Genomic DNA, 21,252 nt, shown 5'->3' with positions numbered 1-21,252 from the left:
TTTTTCTGCATCGGACACTAGACAGCTAATTTGGCCTTTTGCTATAAAAACTTGGTTTTCCATTTTTTTGTTGAAGCCCACAAGAAGGAAAGGAACCCGCCCTCCGCTTTAGGAAAATTCCTACCTTCCTAAAGAAGTCTTGAGTCTCTCTACATCCATCCATATCTTCACATGAAGGTGCTCTGCAGCCCCATAGGGATGGATGGGGTTAGAATGAAGCCAGTGTGGAAATGAAAATATTTTTCAATAAATAAAACATTCCAGGCTTGGGAGAGTAACACAACAGAGCCTGTCGTTAACAGACCTTTTTTTAAAAAATCAAGAATTCGGGGGGCATGGGAGAGGGTGGCAATGTCCCCATTAAATACACAATCTAGGTAAACCACCTTGGAGAATGGGGTGGCCTGCCTTGGTCTGGTCTAAAAAGCACAAATCCACCCATAAACAGAACAGTTTGTCTACCTGGTCACACTCGTGGCTTCACTACAAGTGAGCTGCACTGGGGTGCCCCAAAGTGAGCTTACCGGGAAGCTGAGTAGTCACTTTTATCGAACCCCACGTTTGCCAAAGAAACAAAAAAGGGGGTGCGTATGTCTTCCCCTTCATCCTGCTAACCAGATGAAGTGGTTTGGGGCCAGTGCTTCCATGAGTTCAGCAGGGCCTGCTTCCCTTCAGTGCAACCCCTCAGGTAGGGCTGGTCTTCTGCTGCGGCCAGACCTCACCAAGCTCCCAGGGTGGCACGTGTCAACCAGCAGTCCCCAAACAAACCCAAAGACCTGGCCGAACAGCCTGGGAAGGTATGGGCTGGTCTGGAGGAAGTCAGACCTTTTCTTGGGGGTTCTCGTGGCTTCATGGGGGTGTATGTGCCCCTACACGCCCAGGGGGGGCTTAGAGGGCATTTCTGGCACCCAGCCTGAGTTGCCCGCAGTGATGCCAGGGCATGTCCTATCTCCAAGCTGGAGGAGTCTGCTAGCTTCCTTCAACAAAACCCAGATTCCAAAAACCAACCCCACATTCCAAAAACCAACCCGAAAGAAAAGTGAAAAGGCACCTCAGAGAAAAAATAAATATCACCAAAGAAATATCTCCAAACATACAGCAAAACACACAAAAAGTAAACTATAAGCAGTGACAAAACCCAATCTAAGCAAAAATGCAAAAAGCTTCTCCAATTGTACGTGTGCAAATCGAATTACATACAAGAAATAAGTGAGGTGTTTACTGGTGTGAGAAGTGTTTCCCCTTTCAGGAACTTTACTCCCAAAAGTCTTTACATTTCAAAGGAAAGCTTTCTCTCCTTTAATAAATTAAATGTTTTCCCTCGAGTTTTTTTTTTAAGAACTTAGGATCACAGTGGAGGAAAAAAAAAAATCCCAAATCTTTTAGGAAAAAAATGTACGAAAACTAAAGACCAGGCAAGAGATGAGAGATGCTCAGAGCACAAGACACTAATCCTGATTGGGGATTTCTCTCCCCGTGAAATTGTCATCAATTAGCAATTAATTGGTTTAGGATTCTATTAAGATTGACATTGGCAAAACCATTGAAGGCTCCCAGCCCACACTCTGAGAGGTGCCTTCCTCTCCCAGGGCAGGCAGGAATCGCACCCCTTGCTGCGCAGGGCAGATGGAGGCCCCTATCCCAATGCCCTCTTGGGTCACTGACCAGACATGGGCCACGTGTGTGGAGGCCCGAGAGCCAGTATACATTCAGTGTCGCCGCCTCTGTTCATAATGCCCTCAAGAACTGGAGTGTGGGTTTCTTTGCCCCAGGAGTAGCAGCCCTGCGGGCAGAGAGCTCTGGCTTACTTCCATTGCTGGAAATGTGAGGAAGCCCCAGGAATCTTCAAATGGGGGAGGTGCTCTCCTGGCTGCCTGACCTGAGAGTCCTGACATGGAGACGAGGAACTCTCCAGAAGGCGGAGAGTCCCTGAGCTCAGGGGCAGCCAGCAAACAATCCCTGCAGCTTCTGGAACACAAGCCGGGCACAGCATCTTTCTGAGAACAGGGCTTTCCAACTCCCTTGCTTTCAGAGTTCCTCGGCTGGCTGTGACAGCTCTCTCTTGCAAAATGGCTTTATCTGGCAGAGTGGGAAACTGGTCCCGGCCCGCCGGCCCCCCCTGCTGGTCAAACACCGGCACTCACGCCCTCAGCACTGGAAGCTCCCAGAAGAGCCCAGAAGAGGGCAGCACCGGCCCAGGAATTGCAGGTCTGGGCCCTCAAGCAAATTGCCACTAGCGAGGCTGCAGCCAGGAGTTCCATCTGTAGGGAAAAGCAGTTCCCCACAGCAGGGATGGCAGTTGTTTCCTCCCACTGCAGGAAACCGCCCTTGCAAAGCTTCAAAGCACCCAGGCACTCACACCCTCCATCCTTGTTGCTGTTCTCAGCCAGGTTGTGACGGGCGGGCCCCTGCATCCACACTCAGAGCAGAGAGACCTCCCCGCCAGCATTCTCCCTGCCACATGTGGGCCACCTATGGGGTCGGGGAGACCCTGGCTGCCCTTCCTCCTTCCCTCCACTCTCTAAGATGGGAGGTGCAATTAAGACACACGGAGGGTCTAAGAAAAAAAGGCTGGCTGTGCACTTGATATTAATTTTATACCCAAGAAGAATCTAGAAGCAGGCGGAATCTAACTTCCCATAACTCAAGTCTCCACACTCCATCTGGTCCTCAGAAAGCAGAATTCTAACGTTAACCTCACGTCGCGAAGGCCCCCCCACCCAGGCCATTAGCCTTGCCCAGCTGCTCTGCTCGGCGACCAAGGCACTCAAAAGCATGAGTGAGGGCTGGAGAGATCATGGGACAGCTCATAAGGGGGAGACAGAGGAGGGCTCACTCTTACCAGTACGGAGATGCCAGGGGCATCGCAGAAACACGCTTACACGCACAGCACTGAAGCACGGGGTGGAGGTGTGCAGGGCCGGGGAAACTCACACAAAAGCGGGGTGGAGGGTGACTCCACGGTTTGGTTCAACCTGCCAAGCGGCTCACCTTCCACCCCGCTCCCCACAAATATTTTGTGCCTGGAGTAAAAGCCAGCATCAGATTCCTATCCCTTGCAAGCCGCACCCACACTTACAGGTGAGCGGCCAGGATGGTGCACATGCATCCTGGCCTGCCCTTGCTCCCCGAGCCAGCATCAAGTTCACCAAGAGCACCATTCCCTGGACTTCAGTGACACCAGACATTAGAGGGAATACAACACAAGCCCATCCGTCTAGAACCCAGCTCCAGTGGTGCCGCTGGTTTTTAGGGACCAGCTTCACTCCCGTCCAAACCTCAGCTCGAGGACAACTCTTAAGGGGAAAAGAGCACGGCCTCCATGAGCCCCAAGGGTAGCTCTTTTAATCCTAACCAGAAATTACAGCCAAGGTTGTATGTGGGTGTGGGTGGGGGTGCGAGTGTGGTTTTGGCTGGGGATGGGGTGGGACGGAGGAAAGGAGCCTCTAGCTGCAAAGCAGCCCATCTTTGGTCCCTGTGGGCTCTCTGGACCACACAGGCACACCCCCGCACGCCAGGGGCTGCCTGTCCCCTAGCTGCCGTGTGGCAAGCACACAAGATTTGTTCTGTTCTGCCACCATCCAATTTGAGGAGCTAGGTCCCCATAGCTGCCCTTAAGTATGCCATCAACCCCACAGTGTACCCTGCCCAAAGCAGACAGTAGTAATATTATCGTGAAGGTGGATAGCCAACAGTGGAAAATCAAAGACGTTACAGGACACGTGATCAATCCCTCTCTGCCCTCCCCAGCTCCCCCTCCCTCCCTCCCTCCCTCCCAAATAAATAAGTTAATGGGTTTAGGAATGTTCCCATACGAAGTTCTTTCCAACTAGCTCAATTCCTCCTCTGGTTTTGTTTCATTTAAATGAATCTTGAGATTCTCTTTCTACCCTGGAGCAGCTGCATAGACAGTCTCCCTACAGTAACTCCTCCAAAATTAAAAATGAATTTGTGCCAGGGAGAAGCCAGGCTCCCGGCCTGATGTCGACTCTCGTTTTGTTTTGGTGAGAACTCCGCTGTGATGCTCCGACCGCGGCGGAAGCAATACCAAATCGACACCTCCCGCCGGAAAGAGTTCAGGCTCTGTCGAGAGTCCCCGAATGATTGATTTCTGCCCACCGGCCTTGCCCCGATGGGGCTGGAGCCACCGTCTTCCCCAGGAGAGTGCGTGCGGGGACGAGCCGGTTGCTGCTAGAGACAGTCTTTACAGAGAGCCACCTGGCCCTTGATGAAGTCCCGGCAGGGGCAGATCCTCCGGTGCCTGGGATGGGCGCCGGCACAGCTGAACAGCAGGAGGTCACCCTGAAACACACAGTGCTTGTTCTTGGGGTCGAAGGAGGGCACCACGATGTCCTTGGCCATCTCTGAGCTTTGGCAGGTCACCTCGTACCTTGCGGGGGAAGAGAAAGGGGTTAGAGACGCAGGGGTCATCCTCATCCCTGGGCTCCCCCCATCCACCGTCCGAGGCCTGGGGAGCTCGTTTGGGGCTCCTGCAGTAGAAATGAAACATCAGCCAGCCTGTGACCCAGCCATTCTCACCTCTGGAAATCCAGGCTCGAGAAAGGCATGCATGTGCCTGGACACGTGTGTGGGGCTGTATGTTCAAGGCTGCTTAGCGAAGCACTGTCTGTAGTGGAGAAAAACTGGAAATAACCTGAACACTCAGCAAGTGGGAAATGGCTGAATCAACTATGGCTCATCTGTACCGACAGAGTTACATGCAGCCCTTGATGAAGGAGAGGTGGAAATGCAAGCACTAGCATGAGAGCTGTCCTCCTACGGCAGGCGACCACAGGGTGCGCGGTGTGCTGACAGTGTGTGTGTGTGTGTGTGTGTGTGTGTGTGTGTGTGTGTGTGTGTGTGTGTGTGTGTGTGTGTGTGTGTGTGTGTGTGTGTGTGTGTGTGTGTGTGTGTGTGTGTGTGTGTTGTGTGTGAGAGCGGGGGGAGAGGGGAGGGAGAGAAGTCATGAAAGACTACACACTAAAGACGTGATGTTTACTTCTGAGGAGTGAGACTGGGGGAAAGATATGCATTATTTACATGTTTTTCAAAAACTATGTTTAGGGCTTCCCTGGTGGCGCAGTGGTTGAGAGTCCGCCTGCCAATGCAGGGGACGCGGGTTCATGCCCCAGTCTGGGAGGATCCCACATGCCGCGGAGCGGCTGGGCCCGTGAGCCATGGCCGCTGAGCCTGCGCGTCCGGAGCCTGTGCTCGGCAACGGGAGAGGCCACAACGGTGGGAGGCCCGCGTACCGCAAAAAAAAAAAAAAAAAACCCCAAAAACAACTATGTTTAATTTTCTCAATTAATGGCTTAAAGATACCCCTGTTATGTGGCCTTAGTCCCCACTGGAGAGCAGTCAGACGGTCTCCTGGGGAAGGTGCCATCCTGGACCTGAGTCACGGGACCTTGGATGATGGTGGCAATAGTAACACCCCTGCCCCAGCCCTGTCCCCAGCTTGAGGTTTCTGGGTGCACAGAGCAGGGACTGAATCATCCCAGGTCTGTGTTCTTGCCCCTGTGCCATAGTCTCCCAACAGGTGAAAGTTCTGTGGGCTGGAGACCCCTGTGGCTTTGCTTTCTCAGCCTGGGACCACTGCCTGAGGGGGGCGAAAGACAACCAGATGTTTCTGTTTCCAACAGTGTTGGCCTCATATCAAAGAAGAGCCACATAAGTTCACCTCTTACCTGGGGTACCTGGGTCCTACCCACCTTGTCCCCTGTACCCCACATGCCTGATGGGGACCAGTTCAGAGAAGGTGGTATAGGAGGGCCAGAGAGATCTGGGTTTGAGTCCTGGCTTCATCTCTTATGAGCTGTGTGGCCCTGGACCAATGACTGAGCCTCTCTGTGGCTCAGTTTCCTCTTCCGTGAAATGGGGATAAAGAATCCTTACCTCACAGGGAAGGTCCAGGAATTAAATTAATGCTTACAGAGCAGCTAGCAGAGTCTAGCTCTGGGAAGTATTCAACACACAAGAACTATCATGATTACCATCATAGCCCTGCCCCAGCAGACGCTGGCTGGGCTATGCCACCTTCCTCCCTTGCCCAACAGTGAGAATTTACACACATGCCAAGCCAACCATCTCTATTTTGCTTTGTTCACGGAAGTCTTGATTCTTGCTGATAGGGAGGGGATCTGGATGTGGAACCTGAGGTTTCCTGCTGCCTCTGGAAAGCCTCCAAGTGCTGGGGGAAGAGCATCTGGCACCCCCATTACTCCTGCAGCCTCTTTTCTCTTCCTCCCGCCAACTAGCTGCCAGGGCCCACCTGCCCTCCTGCCAGTGTTAATCTGGTGGTTCCCAGTGCATATGCTGGGGCTTCTGGTGAGCTCTCTGAGGCTCCCTGCCTGGATCCTGGTGCCCAGGAGGGCAGCACCGGCCCATCTTGCTGCTGCAGTCACCAGGGAGCTCTGCGACTTCTCTAAGTGGCCCGATCGGTAACCCTTGATGTTAGGAAACCCAGCTGGGAGATGGAGGCACCCAGAGGGCATGGCGCAGGTGGGACGTGGAGGTCTTATGGGTTTCCTAAAGGAAACCTTAGTCAGAGACAGAGGCTAACAGCTCCTTCACGGGACACTCCTCCTGGCCAACACAAAAAGGGGTCTCCAGAGCTCCACAGTGCATGAAATGTTGCCATATGGAATGTGGCGTTGGGATCCAGATTTATGCTTATGCTATTTATTTATTTAGGCGAATCACAGCAGCTGCTGTGTCTTAACTCAAGCCATCTGCCTGGTACACTACTCGTCAGGAGCGTGGAAATCACCACAACTCGTCTCAGACCCCGAGGCAGGGGGGAGAATTGTCAGGAGCCAGGAAGAAACCCTCCTCCTTCTCCTGCCCCTGGCCTCCTGGACTCAGACGCCAGGCCCAGCCTCCTGGGGTGCGAGCACATGAGCCCGTGACCACGAGGCTGCAGCAGTAGCAGCCAGCCCAGGGCCGATGCCCAGAGATGACCACGAAGCACTCAGGCAGCAGGTGGTCCCTGGAGCCATAGGGGACCCGTCCCCAGGCAGCTCCCCAGAGGTTTAGCTGAGGGGCGCCGGAGCCAGCCATGGGTGTGACCCAACCCCCTACCCCGGGGAGCTCTCCCTTCTGTTAGCTGCAGGTCTCCGTCCCACAAGCCCTGGGCGGTCGGGAAGGCCCCTCCAGCATCCTTGCTGAGCTAGTGAGTCACAGTCCTCAGCTGTTGCCGAGGAGACCTTCCCAATGGCTGGAGTACATCCTCACGCTCTGCCGAGGTCCCTCGCCTCTTCAGGGCGTGCGTGTGGCTGTTTCTGCCCCTCTGTTCTTGGGATGTCTGTGCCGCACACACACGTGCACCCATGCGCGCGCGCGCGCGCGCGCGCGCGCGCGCGCGCACACACACACACACACACACACACACACACACACACACACACACACACACACACACACACACACACACACACACACACACACTCCCCGCTCAGACCTGTGGCCCAGTGTGCTGTTTCCTTTCTGTGGGCCCCTGTGGTCCTCACCTCTCTCCAGCTGGCCTCAGTGGCTTCTCTCACAGGATGGGAGCTGGGGCTTCCGAGGCCCCTCAGCCCTTAGTGTAGAGTTTATAGCTCTTGAAGAAGAAGAGAAGGGCAAAGCCCCCCTTCCCGTGGGGCTGCCTATCTCCTGAGAGGAGAGAAGCCGCCCACCCTTCCCCCGACGCAGACCCAACTCAGGATGAAGGGATGGAGGCAGGGCCCACCGGCCAGTCTTACTCCTCCGCCCACCCCATCCTCCTTAGCCGCGCCCTGTATCCACCAAGTCTCCCCAAGCTCCCTCGCCACCACTCTGACTCCGGGCCCCCTCCCTGCCCACGGTCCAGGCCTCATGCCTTAGAATTCCCGTTCTTCAAACCAACCAACCCACACTCAATAAATTAATCTTTTAGAAAGTACAACTTGCAGAGGTCGCAACATCACGAAGGAAGCCTGCCGCTAACGCACGTTCCCATTTCGGAAGCCGAGGTGCGCCCGCCCTGGGTCCCACCAGCCCAGACTCTGGCTCCTCCCGGGGCCTCTGTCCTCCGGCCACTCTGGGTCAGGTTGGGTCCCACCCGAATCACGCACGCTCCGTGCACAGGAGTTTGTGGTCGCCTCTCCATCACTCCCACCACACCCTGCCTGACTCCCCGATTCAAGACGACAGCACGGGGCGCTCCAAAGGGCTCTACTTAAGTCACATCAAGGCACACTGCAGAGCGAGGACAGGCCGGGGACACCCAAAGACGGAGAGGAGCTTCAACTCAGAGCCAGGCCCCAAGCTGGAGAAGCAAGAGCAGCAGCTCTCTGCTAACCAGCCATGAACACGAATAAGCCAGGAGTGCCTCACTGAAGAGAATTCTAACAGACGCACCAGAGAGCCGGGGTTTCAAACTTAGCGGTATTTACAAATGCAGAGGCAAGGTATTCACCAGGGCTCTTGCGCGCAGAAAATTAACTTCAGGCGGCTCCACTGCAAACTCAGCATTCGCGGCGGCCTCCTAGGAAGAAAACCCACGTATCTACACGGGGATGCGGTGGGAGGGGCGTTTAGTAACCCAGGGCACAGGGCCTGGTGCCAAGGTCTTCTGCTCCCTGGGCTCAGCTTGGAAGATGGGGGAGGGCAGACAGGGAGGTGGCAGGGCACTGGCGTTTCTGGTCTCAGCCTGGTGGCCTCGGGCCTGCCCCACTGCCCAAGCTCTCTGCAAGACAGGGCTTTTCTGCTCTGTCTGCAGCACCAGCTGCATCTTCTCTCATTATTACCTCGGCTGTCCCCATCTCACAGGTGAGGACATTGATGGGGACAGAGGAAACTGGTTCCTTGGCTCCCTGTTCTGTGCCTCCGCAGGACCTAGCCCTTGGCCCTGCAGACGGGCGGGCTGTGGTGGACCCCGTGCTCTCCGAGAGCGAGTGAGCCCCGGAAGCCCCGCCTCCGGCCTGGCCAGGGAAGCTGGTGCTGCTGAGGGTCCCGTCCGGGTTCCCTCCTCCAGAGCTGGGGCAGGGGCTGCACGTAGACAGTTCTGTGTAGACGGTCTGTAGTCTGCCCCCAGTGCATCCAGACTTCCCATCAAACAGAGGGAGACACTCGGGGTTCTCAGAAAGCCACTTTGCTACAGGAGCTGTCTGCAAAAGGGGCAAGTGGCAAGCTCCTCCCGGACCTAGAATTTGGGATACGTGCTCTGGAGATGGAAGCTTCTGGCACCATCAGAGGCCTCCCACAGACGTCAGACCAGTCTTCCCTCTCACAAGGCTTCACTGGCTGCAGAGCAGGCTGCCAACCGACTCTGCTGGCCTGGCCTTTATTCTGATGGTGGAATCGAGGCCACCTATGATCCAGGTCTTCATGTAAAAAGAATGAGAAGAAGTAGCATCGCCCACATCTCCACTCAGGAGAGCATCCCTGCAGGCGTGATGCTAGAGACCACGCGCTCTCTCTAAAAAGGGTTTTATACCACACTTGAAGGTAGTAAGACTTACAGGCAGGATCAGGCCAGCTCAAACCACTGGGCACGGAGGAGCACACTGGCCAACATGCTCTAAAAGGGTGTGAAGCCAGAACAGGGACCGGCAAGCAAGCCTCGAGCCCTGAGTCCACTCTGTGCCTTATTATTATTTTTTTTGGGGGGGGGTTGGAGGGGAGATGTACGGCATGCAGGACCTTAGCTCCCTAACCAGGGATTGAACCAGTGCCCCCTGCAGTGGAAGCATGGAGTCCTAATCGTTGGACTTCCAGAGAAGTCTCCAATCTGTTCCTTAAACATTCTCTTCAAGACTGGGGCAGAACCACAGCTCTGCGGAATATCTAGGGCTGGGATAGCAAATCCCTCAGGCGAAAACACCGCATTAGAGTTCTTAAGGTTGGGAGGGGGTGACAGGTAATTAACCAGGTTGTGGCCCAGGGAGGGTGTGATAAATATCAGGGCACAGATTCAGCAGGGACAGGGGGCATGAGTCAGAGGCCAGAAGAAACTTCACATGGAAATCTGCAAAGTGCAAACACCAAACTCAAAATGCCACTGCAAAGGGAAATGAATGGTGTGACTGCAAGTAACACAAACAGCACGAGAAAAGAAATCCCAGCAATAGAGAAGGTCCCTCCCGGTTCACTCTGTCCTGTGAGCCCAGTGCTGCACCCTCACCCCTGCTCAGGGACCCGGCAAAGCCAGGCCTGCTCATGCCCTCAAAGGGGCTGGAATAAAGTGCAAAAGGAGATGGGGCTGCAGGAGGGGAAGGTGGCAGGGAAATTTGCTGCAGGCAGTTCTGTGCTAGCTCCCTGCCCGTATTTTTCATTCCTTCCAGACTCCCTGACTCTGGGGACCTGGCTACAGCCAGGGGACCTCAGGGGCGGGTCCGTCCGTGCTTGTGGTTCTGTGCCCATCTCGGTTCCCATGGTTCTTGGGTACCAATTAGCAAACAACACCTCCCGCCATCTCCAAGCCCCGACTTCCCGTTATTTATGCAAACAAAACACACCCCTATTGGAATTCTAAATATATCAGCAGGCCAGGTGACCTCATCGACCTAACAATAAAAGCGCTGGGCCAACTTTCTCTGGGTGGAAGGGGGTGGTGGGATCATGCTATAACCTTTTCCACATCTTATTCCAACAGCCCACGAGCCTAGAAACGAAAACCTCATCCCTCCCAACCCAGCTCTGACCCAGAGGCGACCTGCAGGCTGAGCCGCCTCTCCCATGCTGCAGCACTTACTTCAGCAAGTCCTTGTCCTTGTTGAGATGCTGGAAGAAGGAAGGCTCACAGATGAGCTGTTTCTCCTGACACACCTGCTTGCAGGACCGCCCGGGCTCAGCAAGCTTTACCTGCAGGGCACTCAGAGGCGGCCACATCACTTGCCCATGGCAGAAGTCCTAGAACGACAATGAAACCATCAGCCAAGGGACCAGGGATGCAAGTGGGGGGTCCCCAGTCTGCCAACTAGTCCCAACAAGGGGGGCGGGCACCTGGTCATGGGAGAGCAGTCAGAGGCACGAGGCAAGACCAGACAGACTTGGGTTGGAACCCGGCTCACCTAGAGCGCGGTCTTGGCCTTGGTCTTCACCTCGACCTACCAGCTTTCTGTGCACAGCACTGTGCCTGCCAGTAACGGGGGCTATTCATCCGTATCGCCACCTACAATGATGCAACCGAGCTAAAGCCTCCACGTTTGAAAGCCCATCTCCAGATCCACCTTCACCAGCTGTTCTACGCCCTCTGCCCTAATTCCAAAGACACTCTCAGTATCTACCTAATTTGGCAGTTACCTAATATGACACTGTTTTGTGAGTGCTGGTTTCAACTTTGGGAAGCAAAGGAGCACAGCAAGAAGTCTGCAGGCCTCTGGGATAGAACCTATTGCGGGGTAGTGGTCTTGATAGAGGCTCGGTGCTTGTTGGTTGAAAACAACCGTAACACACAAATTCAACGGCTAGAGAAACAGTCTGAGGATGTGTGATAGGAGGTCAAGTAAGCTGGTATCCCCTGCAGGGAGGGGCGCCCCGAGGCATGGAAGGTGGTGGCATGCTCGGGATGGGGCTGGGTGGTCATTCCTAGGATCTAGAGGGTGTGCAGGAAATTAACACATCCAAGGAAGTCACGGGTGGGGAGGATCAGGAAGTAACCTGTGCAGCATGGTGAACGGGCAGCCTAGTTATGAAGCTGAGTGTTGAGGAGAAAGACGAACTGGGACCAGGGAAAGGGCAGGCGAGGAGTGGGAACTCTCTCTGCCCTGGGACCCCAGCTTTCATCTCAGCTGTGCTTGGAGCGACCCTGAACAGGTACTGAGGGTGGAAACTCATGCACCACTGGCAACCAGAGCTTGCTCTGCTTGCACGATGTTGATGGAACCCTAGTAAAATTCTTCTGAATCCCCGGGCCGCCCAACCTGCAGAAGATGATGTCAGGGCAGGAGCCCTGAAGAGCCATGTTTGTGTAAATTTTGGGGGGGCAGGCGAGCCCTCAGGGGTACCCAGTGGTTAGGGTTAGGATCCTGGGCTCTGAATTCCACTTGTAGGAATTCACCCCAGACAGTATGGGACACACTGGGCAAAGAAACCTACACAGGACACAGGAATCCCAGCTGTATTGTTAGAAGACTTGAAACAACCTAAAGGCTGTATTTAAACAGGTAACTGTTTAGATACAAAGAATACCAAAAAATGCAACAGGTTCCAATGTGCTGACATGGAAACATCCCCAGGACATACTGAGAAAGAAAAGAAACAGGTTGAAGGCTGGTGTATAGTGTGTTTCCATTTGTGTTGATATGATATGTATAAACAATCATGCCTGGGTTCCTGCAAGAATATCTCTGGTACCAATGAGGAGGGGAAACGGGTAACAGGGTCAGGAATGGTCAGGGAATTTACTTTTATGGTTTTTTTTTTTTTTTTTTTTTTTTTTGCGTTACGTGGGCTTCTCACTGTTGTGGTCTCTCCTGTTGCAGAGCACAGGCTCCGGACGCACAGGCTCAGCGGCCATGGCTCACGGACCCAGCTGCTCTGCGGCATGTGGGATCTTCCCAGAGCGGGGCACGAACCTGTGTCCCCTGCATCGGCAGGCGGATTCTCAACCACTGCGCCACCAGGAAAGCCCGGGAATTTACTTTTAAATGTATGTCCTTCTGGAATATTCTCTTTTTCCTCCTGCCTCCCGTCTCTCCTCTGCATGGATGAGGAGCTGATTAATCATATCAGGCTTTCAGAACCGGTGCTGGCAGGGGAATGTTCCATGTCCCCTGTCAGTCACGTGGAGAATTGCAGGAGGGCCGGGCCCTGCTGGGTCCCTGAGCAGTGAGGTGGGTACAGCCCCAGAATGCAGACCAGAGCTGAATCTAGTTGGGGGGGCCCTTCTGGGCTGCTTGCATTTTTCTCTTTTAAACCTCAGCTTCCTCCTCAGAAAAATGAAGACAATGATACTGATGATTTCCTAGTAAGAACACTGTAGAATGTCTCTCCTTACATGACATCTACAGGCAGTTAGAACCAAGGGTAGCATTTCTACACCTGTTGAGTTTGGCAGACTCTTACGAAACTTTGCTTCTTATCTATTGTGAGCCTTGTGTGGTTATGTGAAGTAGTCCAAGGGGTAAAGCCAGAACGAGGAGAAAGATTCTGCCATGTTAGAATAGGAGGTGATGCGGCCAAGGAATGCATTTCAAGTCTGAGACCCGGATTTGAGGCTAGGTCTCACCAGGCGCGGGGCTGTGGGTATGCTGCTTGGTCCGGTCCTGCCTCCATCGCTTGTCTGTAGAGAGTGATGCCAACAGACTGGGGGTGATGGAGCTGAGCTGAAGGCTGGCAAACAGCAGGAGCTCCCCTAACGCTCACCACCCTCCTCTTGTCCCTCTGCAGAGGCGTTGCCTGCGCCCTGTATCAGGGTTTGGAGGCACTGCAGCACTGGCATCTGTAGAAGCAGGGGCAGCCCTGGATAGATGGAGCACTGCATCTCATCCTGAGCAAGGCAGCACGGCTCTGCGAGGTCTGCAGGAGGGCAAGTGCCTCCAAGCTACGCTGCAGGGCAGATCTGTCCCACCTGCTCATTTCAATAAACTGTTGCAGGCAACCTCTCTGAGGTTCCCTTCATCAGGTGAGCTTAGCTCAATTACACATGAACTCTTAGGCCCCAGTCACTTTTGCTCGTGGCTCACCGGGGGCTGGTCTGGCATCCTCTCAGTACTCTGTTTTAGGGGCCAGTAGGATCAGAAGTAGTGAAAATATGTTGGTGAGAATGTATACTGGTGTAGCCACTATGAAAAACAGTATGGAGGTTACTCAAAAAACTAGAGTTGCCATACGATCCAGCAATTCCATTCCTGCGCATCTATCTGGAGAAAACTCTAATTCAAAAATATATATGCACCCCAATGTTCACAACAGCACTATTTGCAACAGCCAAGACATGGAAGCAACCTAAGTGTCCATCGACAGATGAACAGATAAAGAAATTGTGGTTGGCAGACAGACAGGTAGATATGGATACAGATATAGGAATACTACTCAGCCACGAAAAAGAATGAAATAATGCCATTTGCAACAATATGGATGGACCTAGAGGTTATCATACTAAGTGAAGTCAGTCCGACAAAGACAAATACCATATGATATCATTTATGTGTGGAATCTAAAATATGACACAAATGAACTTATCTATGAAACAGAAACAGACTCACAGAAATAGACTGGTGGTCGCCAAGGGGAAGGTGGGAGGAAGAAGGGGATGGATTGGGAGCTTGGGATTAGCAGATGCGGACTATTAGATGTATGTATAACTGAATCGCTTTGCTGTACACCAGAGACTAACACAACAATGTAAATCAATGAAACTTCAATAAAATAAATTAAAAAAGAAATGGTGAAAAGAGCAGCTAGCCCTTCTTAAGGCTTGGTGAACCATCTGGAAAGCCTGAAGGTGATAAAATTGAACAGATGGAGGCCTGAAGGTGTCCTTAGGCGGTACGACACCAGGGAAGGCAGGAGGAAGTGGGGATCTGAGTTATGATTCTGGCCCCAGCTAGGAGACTTCATAGATGCCCCTCAAGCTCTCTCTGCCCACTTTCCCATCTAAAATAGAGAAAATATCACTTGTCCTTATATAACTCCTGTCAGATAAAAAAAAAAAAAAGAGGTGACTCTTAAGAAGGCACCTACAGATGTTAAAGATAATATTTCAAGGAAGACCATTATTTGCTGCCAGGATCCAGAGGGAAAAGTTGAGTTGCGTATTATATATGATAATCGCCCACAAGGGCCATCCCTTTGCTCAGCTGCTTGAAGGACAACTGACACAGCAGCCCGTCATAAGCCTCTTCGCACCTCCAGGTGCCAGCCCCACTGGGTGCTCGCAGAAAGCTGGAGGTCCTCTGTTTCATTCAACCTCAGCACCGGCTATCAGGGCAATGCCGACATGCCTTGTCTCCTTGTTGGCTCACTCACTCATTCATTTGTTCATTCAATAAAATACTTGCTAAGATGCAGAAAAGCAAAAGGGTTTGGAGCTCAAACTGCTAGGGTTTGAATCTCAGCCTCTCCGTCTAGCAGCTGAGTGCTCTTGGCTAGCTCTGTAATTTTTCTTTGCCTCAGTTTCCTCAACTGTAAAATGAAGAATACATCAACTGCCACCTCAGAGCTGTTGAGGGGAATTAAATTAATTATAATGTGTAAAGTGCTCAGAAAAGTGCCAGATAAATATAACACCATGGGTTGGCTCTTCTAGGCCTTGGCGGTGACTTGGTGTAACAAAAAAAAAGGAACCAAAAACAAAACACCTGCCTTTATAGAGCTTATTTTCAGTGAGGGAGACAGAGAAACAACATAAATCAATTATATGTAATATAGTAAAGGTGATAATTGCTCTCAATAAGAACGAAGTGAGGAAAAGGAATCGGGACTGTTGGGGAAGAGGATATTCAGATAAGTCATCATTGAGAAGGTGACATTCGAGAAAAGACCCGAGGAAGTAAAGGTGTGAGCCATGCAAGTATGTGGGAAGGACATAGCAGGCAGAGGCAAACCCAGATTGGAGGCTCTTACAATGAAGCTTCTAGCAGGCTCCAGGAGGAGAAGGGAGTTGCATGCAGCTTGAGCAGTGTGTGCATGCTGGGGCTGGAGATGGGAGGAGATGGGGTCTGGGAGGTCCCGGGGGTCAGAGTACCCAGAGCTTTGGGGGCCCATGCAAAGCCTTGGCTTTTCCTTGGAGTGAGACAGAAACTACTGGAGAGTTCTGGGCAGAGGAGTGACTGAGCTGAGAATGGAAGGCAGGAGAAGCAGCAGAGGCAGAGAGACGGGAAGCCACACAGCAGTGTGGGAGAGAGAGCGGCCTCAGGCCAGACCCACGTCTTTGTCCAATAAACCTCCATGCCATGCTCATGTCATAGGGTGGCTTTGAAGGTTTTCTCATGCATCCATTCAAAACTTGACAAATGATCATTAAAGTCTATGCTGGGTGCTGGAAATAAGAACATGGATGAGACAGAGTCTGTGGGTTCAAAGACTCCATCTAGTAAGAGAGGCTGGCATTTAAAAAGTTACAGAACAGTACAAAACAGATGTCCAAACAGGATGTAAAGGTCACTGAGAGGAGAGAGAGAATTAACTCTGGGGAAGGGAATGAGGGTAGGGATAACAATCAGAGAAGGCTTCCAGGAAATAGGGACTTCTGGGCTGGGTTTTGTAGGCTAAATAGGAGTTAGTGGCTTATCATAAACATGGTGCTTTGCAGATAACTGGTGCTCAATAAAGAGCTGTTGAACTGCACTGAAGGGTTCTGGCATCGTGGGGCTTTGAGAGTAGAAGTAGAAAAGAATAAGAGTCTAACCCAGAAGCTTTATACAACCAGAAGAGACATAAATAGTCATTTCCACTCTGGTTAACAAGCCCAGTTAGAACACAGAACATCTGCATCCCTCTCTAAAAATTATTTCAACCAGTCACCAAATTTCCCTAAATTTCCTCGACTATGACATTCTCCTAGAGTAACTATAATAAGAAAGGTTGATTAACCAACAAATTTATGAGAAAAAGTAATGTTCAGAACCAATGAACACAATGTACTGTGAAAAAGAAGTAAGGATGCTGCCTTTATAACAAAGGCTAAGTAGCAGCATGGAGAAAACGTTATTTATCAAATACCAAAAGAGCTGGAGAAGACTGGGTAGGGGGACGAGGGAGGCTGCTCCTTAAGAGAGAAGCACCGGGTGGAAGGGCTGGCTTGTCCCTCCCTCTCGGTGGTACGTGGTGGGGTCTTTTCCACAAACCCCCCACCCCCAGAGTGGAGGTCTGCCCAAACCTTTGAGTTACTACGTCCATGACATATCAGGTGCAAGTAGATTTCTGTGGAAATGTACATTGTCGGGAACCAAGAAGACAGGTTCAGATACAGGTCTGGGGGCAGGATCTAAAGGAAGTAAGGTCAGGAATTTGCAAAAAAAAAAGGGGTGGTGGTGGTGGTGGTGTAGGTTCAAGGCCATGAAGTTGGGGTTTGGGCCACGTTCAGCCAGCTATCTTATAGCTGGGAAATCCAGGGCCAAGCACAGAAAAAGTGTCCAATACATTGTGACTGACTAGATTAAACACATTTCAGTCGCCTGCTGGCACCCGCCATTCTCAGCTTGTGCTGTCCTCAAAAAGAGTGAACTCTGTCCATGGGTGGCTCCTGGGGCTGATTCCCAGCAGTGGGTGCGAATTTACATTTCCACAAGGGCAACAGAGAAGGTGGCTGTGAAGCTGAGCTGTGGTGACTAATCTCTATGATGATCTTTACACTGCAATTCAACGAGCCAACCAGCTCACTCTGGAAAGAGTTAAACATAAATCTCCCATATTTCAAATTCTTCTACAACTAGGAGTCTATCGGGAGAAACAAAAACAAACGTCCACATGCATGCGAATGTTCAAGATAACACTCCACTTTTCACGACAGCTAAAAGGAGGAAATGACCCAACTGGAGAATGGATAAACAAACTGTGGTCTATCCATACAATGGAATACTATTCAGCAGTGAAAAAAGAATGAAGTACCAACACATGCTACAACATGCATGAACCTCACAAACATTAAGCTGAGAAATCTCCAGGAAAGGAAAATCTACAAAGACAGAGCACAGATCAGTGTTTTCCTGGGGCTGGGGGAACAAGCCAAGACTGACTGCATATAGGCACAACAAAGCTTTTTAGGGTGATGGAAATGTTAGGAAACTAGATTGTGGTGGTAACTGCCCAAGTCTATCAATTTACTAAAAAAAAAAAAAAAAATCACTGAACTGTACCCTTACATGGAGTGAATTTTAGGGTCTGTAAATTACACCTCAATGAAGCTGTTTAAAAAACTACACCTCAATTGGTTTCTGGGCTCCTGCAGCAGCAAGTACTTCAGGCTTTCAGAGGACCTACTCTGTGCCAAGCATTGTTCTTTGTCTTAAACATGTATTCATCTACTGATTCCTCCTCCACCAGCCCTATGGGGTAAGTAGTATTATCCCCACTGCACAGAAGAGGAAACAGCACACAGAGATTAGAAACTTGATGGAGGTCACCGAGACAGTGGGGGCTGAGCCAGGATGTGAACCTGGCTGTCAAACTGCAGGGCCCAGCAATGAAATCATTACCCACCCAGTCCCTCTGGGTTCAGGAACGGCTGGGCAATTAGCAACCACTGATTTTTCAAGAGGAAACATTCCTAAGTGACTGCCAACTTTCTCCCTGTTTCTATGCCTTTTCCTCTTCCTCTGCAAGCTGGCACCTCCACCATTCCCCCTACGCTGCCAACCAGCTTCGCTGCCAGGCTTGAACATGCCCCATGGAGTTAGGGATGGGCCCCAATGAGCTGGATATCCCAGGAGCTGAAGCTGATTCCACTGCGGCTCTTGGAGCTAACTCTTTTCTCCCCTCTGTATCTCCAGAGTGCTTTTCACATAAATGACACAGCTCCTTGCAAAATAATACGAGCACAGTCATCTTGTAGAGTATTTGCAGGGTCTTTACAGAAAGTAGACAATAGGGCTGAAGAGCATGTGCATGGTTTTCAGAAATCAATCTCAACATCACCAAGAACCTGCTCTACTCTCTAGCCTGAGGCCAAATACCTAAGTCTTTCCCAAGAAATGCACAAGGAGAACCTTAACAGGCCTGGACACACCCAGGTTAGGGAAGAATAGTGCTCTTGATCTTAGATTACAAGGATTTTTCTTCTTGGCACACATTCCCGCTGCTGGAGAGAGTGCCTCTTTTGGAGAGCTGATATAAAACAGCGCGCAAGGCTTCCCTGGTGGCGCAGTGGTTAAGAATCCACCTGCCAATGCAGGGGACACAGGTTTGAGCCCTGGTCCAGGAAGATCCCACATGTCGCGGAGCAACTAAGCCCGTGTGCCACAACTACTGAGCCCACGTTTCACAACTACTGAAGCCTGCGTGACTAGAGCCTGTGCTCTGTGACAAGAGAAGCCACTGCAATGAAAAGCCCACACACCACAATGAAGAGTAGCCCCAGCTCGCCGCAACTAGAGAAAGCCTGTGCACAGCAACGAGGACCCAGTGCAGCCATAAATAAATAAATAAATAGTTACTTAAAAAAAAAAGAAAAGAAAAGAAAGAAAAGAGTGTGCAATCCAAATCAACATTTTTAGTACAGTAAAGGGAGAGGGGGCATTAAGGGAAGAAGCAAGTGGCTTTCCTAAAGCCAGGATTTGTTCCCAGTGGTGCTGCCTGGGCTGGTAGGGCAGTTCAACCTGCTGTCAACCACTCTGTCCAGAGTATATGTTGAAACCTGGGGCTTTCTCAATTGCTGTCAATTGGCTTCCTCTGGTTCCTGTTGCCTGGGGTGAGTGTGATGGACAACCTTGAAAGGGTTCTGGGATAAAAGCTTCCTTATTCCCCTAGCACATCGCATGGAGGACTCTGAAGGCAGAGATCAGCCTAATTAGGGCTGTGATGCTCCTACAGTTTAAGAGATGGGAAGCATATGCTCCCACCACCCCTTCGGAGCTTGAGGCTTTCCTGTTCGTACCAGGAACACCGCTCTCTCCCATCACTGCTCTTTGAAGATATTCTTTTGGCTGCAAAAATAATGAACACCCCAAGCTCTAAAACACTAGAGCCTGGGGCTAATCGTTAGAGGCAGAAGACCCAATCCGTGAACCAGTGGGTTCTTGGCTTCCTAATTTCCCTCTGGTTTGTGGGAACATTATGGCTCTGACAAAACCCTCCCCAGAGGCCTGGGATAAACTCAAAATAGGCCCCTTGATTGCTCATTTAGCAGCACTGAGAGAATGTTGAGTAAGAAATGCCCCAAACACAAGATTCCTAGAATGACTTTTCTAAAACACCAATCTGAGAGCATCACTGCCGTATTCCTGGGTTAAAACCTTTCTCTAGCCTCTTGGCCCAGAAACGAATGCTGAATTCTCCAGCTGAGCCTCAGCATCTTTTCAGGATGTGTCTCCTCCTCCAACCTCTTCTCTCATATCATCTCTCTCTTCAGTCACAGCCAAACTTCCAATAATTCACCACCCAATAATTCACCACCATTTCTCTTTTTCACCCCCAGGCCTTTGCATCGCGACCTCTCTGTACCACGACTTTGCCTTTAGGACTCATCTCCCGCAACGTGCTTCCGTACAGACTCTCCCTCCCCTCCGCCATCCCCACCCTGCATCTGAGTTACGTGATCCCAAAGCACCTGGGCAGTCACTATGACAGGTGTAACCAATGGCAGCAGCATTGCCTGTGACCTTGACCTTGAAGCTACCTGAGGATAGGGCCTCATCCTTTGACACCTCTTCTTGCTCAACTCCCAGCACTGTCTGCAGCCCCCTCCAGCTGACAAATATTTCAGAGCGGATGAATGAATAAACAACAGCAGGCAAAAAAGAAATCCCCAGATTTTTGTGAACCACAGAGTTCTGCAGGAAAACATCTCTACCAAGGAGGTAGTGTAAAAGGGCAGTTTTACGAGCATGTCTTCCAGAAGACAATTTTACTAGCATGCTCTCCAAACCATAAGGGCCAAGATGAGCCTCCTGGTTCTTGGCACACAGGGAAAAAAAGCTCACACACTCACTCCCTTTCTCATTCATTCATTCATGTCTTTGGCTTTTGTACACCTACTCTGTGCCAGGCAGAGGGCTAGGCACTTGGATGTCAAGGGGAACAAGCTGGGTGTGGCCCTGAATCACGGAGCATTTGACAAAGTCTATTTGGGGAATGGGATCTTCCTGTTGGAAAGGAAACCTAGTAATAGATTCACAGAGAACAGGCCACATGAGAACTTCTAAGGACTGGCTGGGATTCAAGAATCTTAGGGAAGAAAGAAAGACAGTCTTCAAATAAATGTGATAAAGAGTCTTTTCAAGTATCATATGATATCACTTATATGTGGAATCTAAAAAAATGATACAAACGAACTTATTTACAAAACAGAAACAGACTCACAGACATAGGAAACAAACTTATGGTTACTAAAGGGGAATGATCGGGGAAGGGATAAATTAGGAGTTTGGGATTAACATACACACACTACTATATATAAAATAGATAATCAACAAGCACCTACTATATAGCACAGGGACCTCTACTCAATATTCTGTAATAACCTACGTGGGAAAAGAATCTGAAAAAGCATGGATATATGTACATGTAAAACGAAATCATTCTGCTGTACACCTGATTGATTTAGGTTGTACACAACATTCTAAATCAACTGTACTCTAATATAAAATTTAAAAAGTCTTTTTACACCTGGTGGTGAGTAACCATTTTCCC

At 50.9% G+C, this 21,252-nt stretch overlaps 1 protein-coding gene across 3 annotated transcripts in view; it reads right to left on the bottom strand.

Moving 5' to 3' along the window:
• Window positions 1–72: 72 nt before the first annotated feature.
• The window catches only part of MGAT5 (alpha-1,6-mannosylglycoprotein 6-beta-N-acetylglucosaminyltransferase), a 389,028-nt gene continuing 367,848 nt past the window's right edge, over window positions 73–21,252 (bottom strand). For 2 of the 3 annotated variants that reach the window (XM_067025906.1, XM_067025908.1), the window contains 2 exons: window positions 10,712–10,869; window positions 3,800–4,390 (listed from right to left, as the gene is read on the bottom strand). In XM_067025906.1, coding sequence (XP_066882007.1) covers window positions 4,192–4,390; window positions 10,712–10,869 — 357 coding nt within the window. In that variant the 3' untranslated portion in view covers window positions 3,800–4,191. Of the gene's footprint in view, window positions 4,391–10,711; window positions 10,870–21,252 lie in introns of all 3 variants that reach the window. The other variant, XM_067025907.1, reaches the window with a different exon arrangement.

The sequence above is a fragment of the Kogia breviceps genome, chromosome 2, assembly GCF_026419965.1.
Source record: "Kogia breviceps isolate mKogBre1 chromosome 2, mKogBre1 haplotype 1, whole genome shotgun sequence".
Lineage (NCBI taxonomy): Eukaryota > Metazoa > Chordata > Mammalia > Artiodactyla > Physeteridae > Kogia > Kogia breviceps.
Note: the sequence above shows the minus strand (reverse complement) of the source record. Positions and strands in the feature narration are given on the sequence as shown.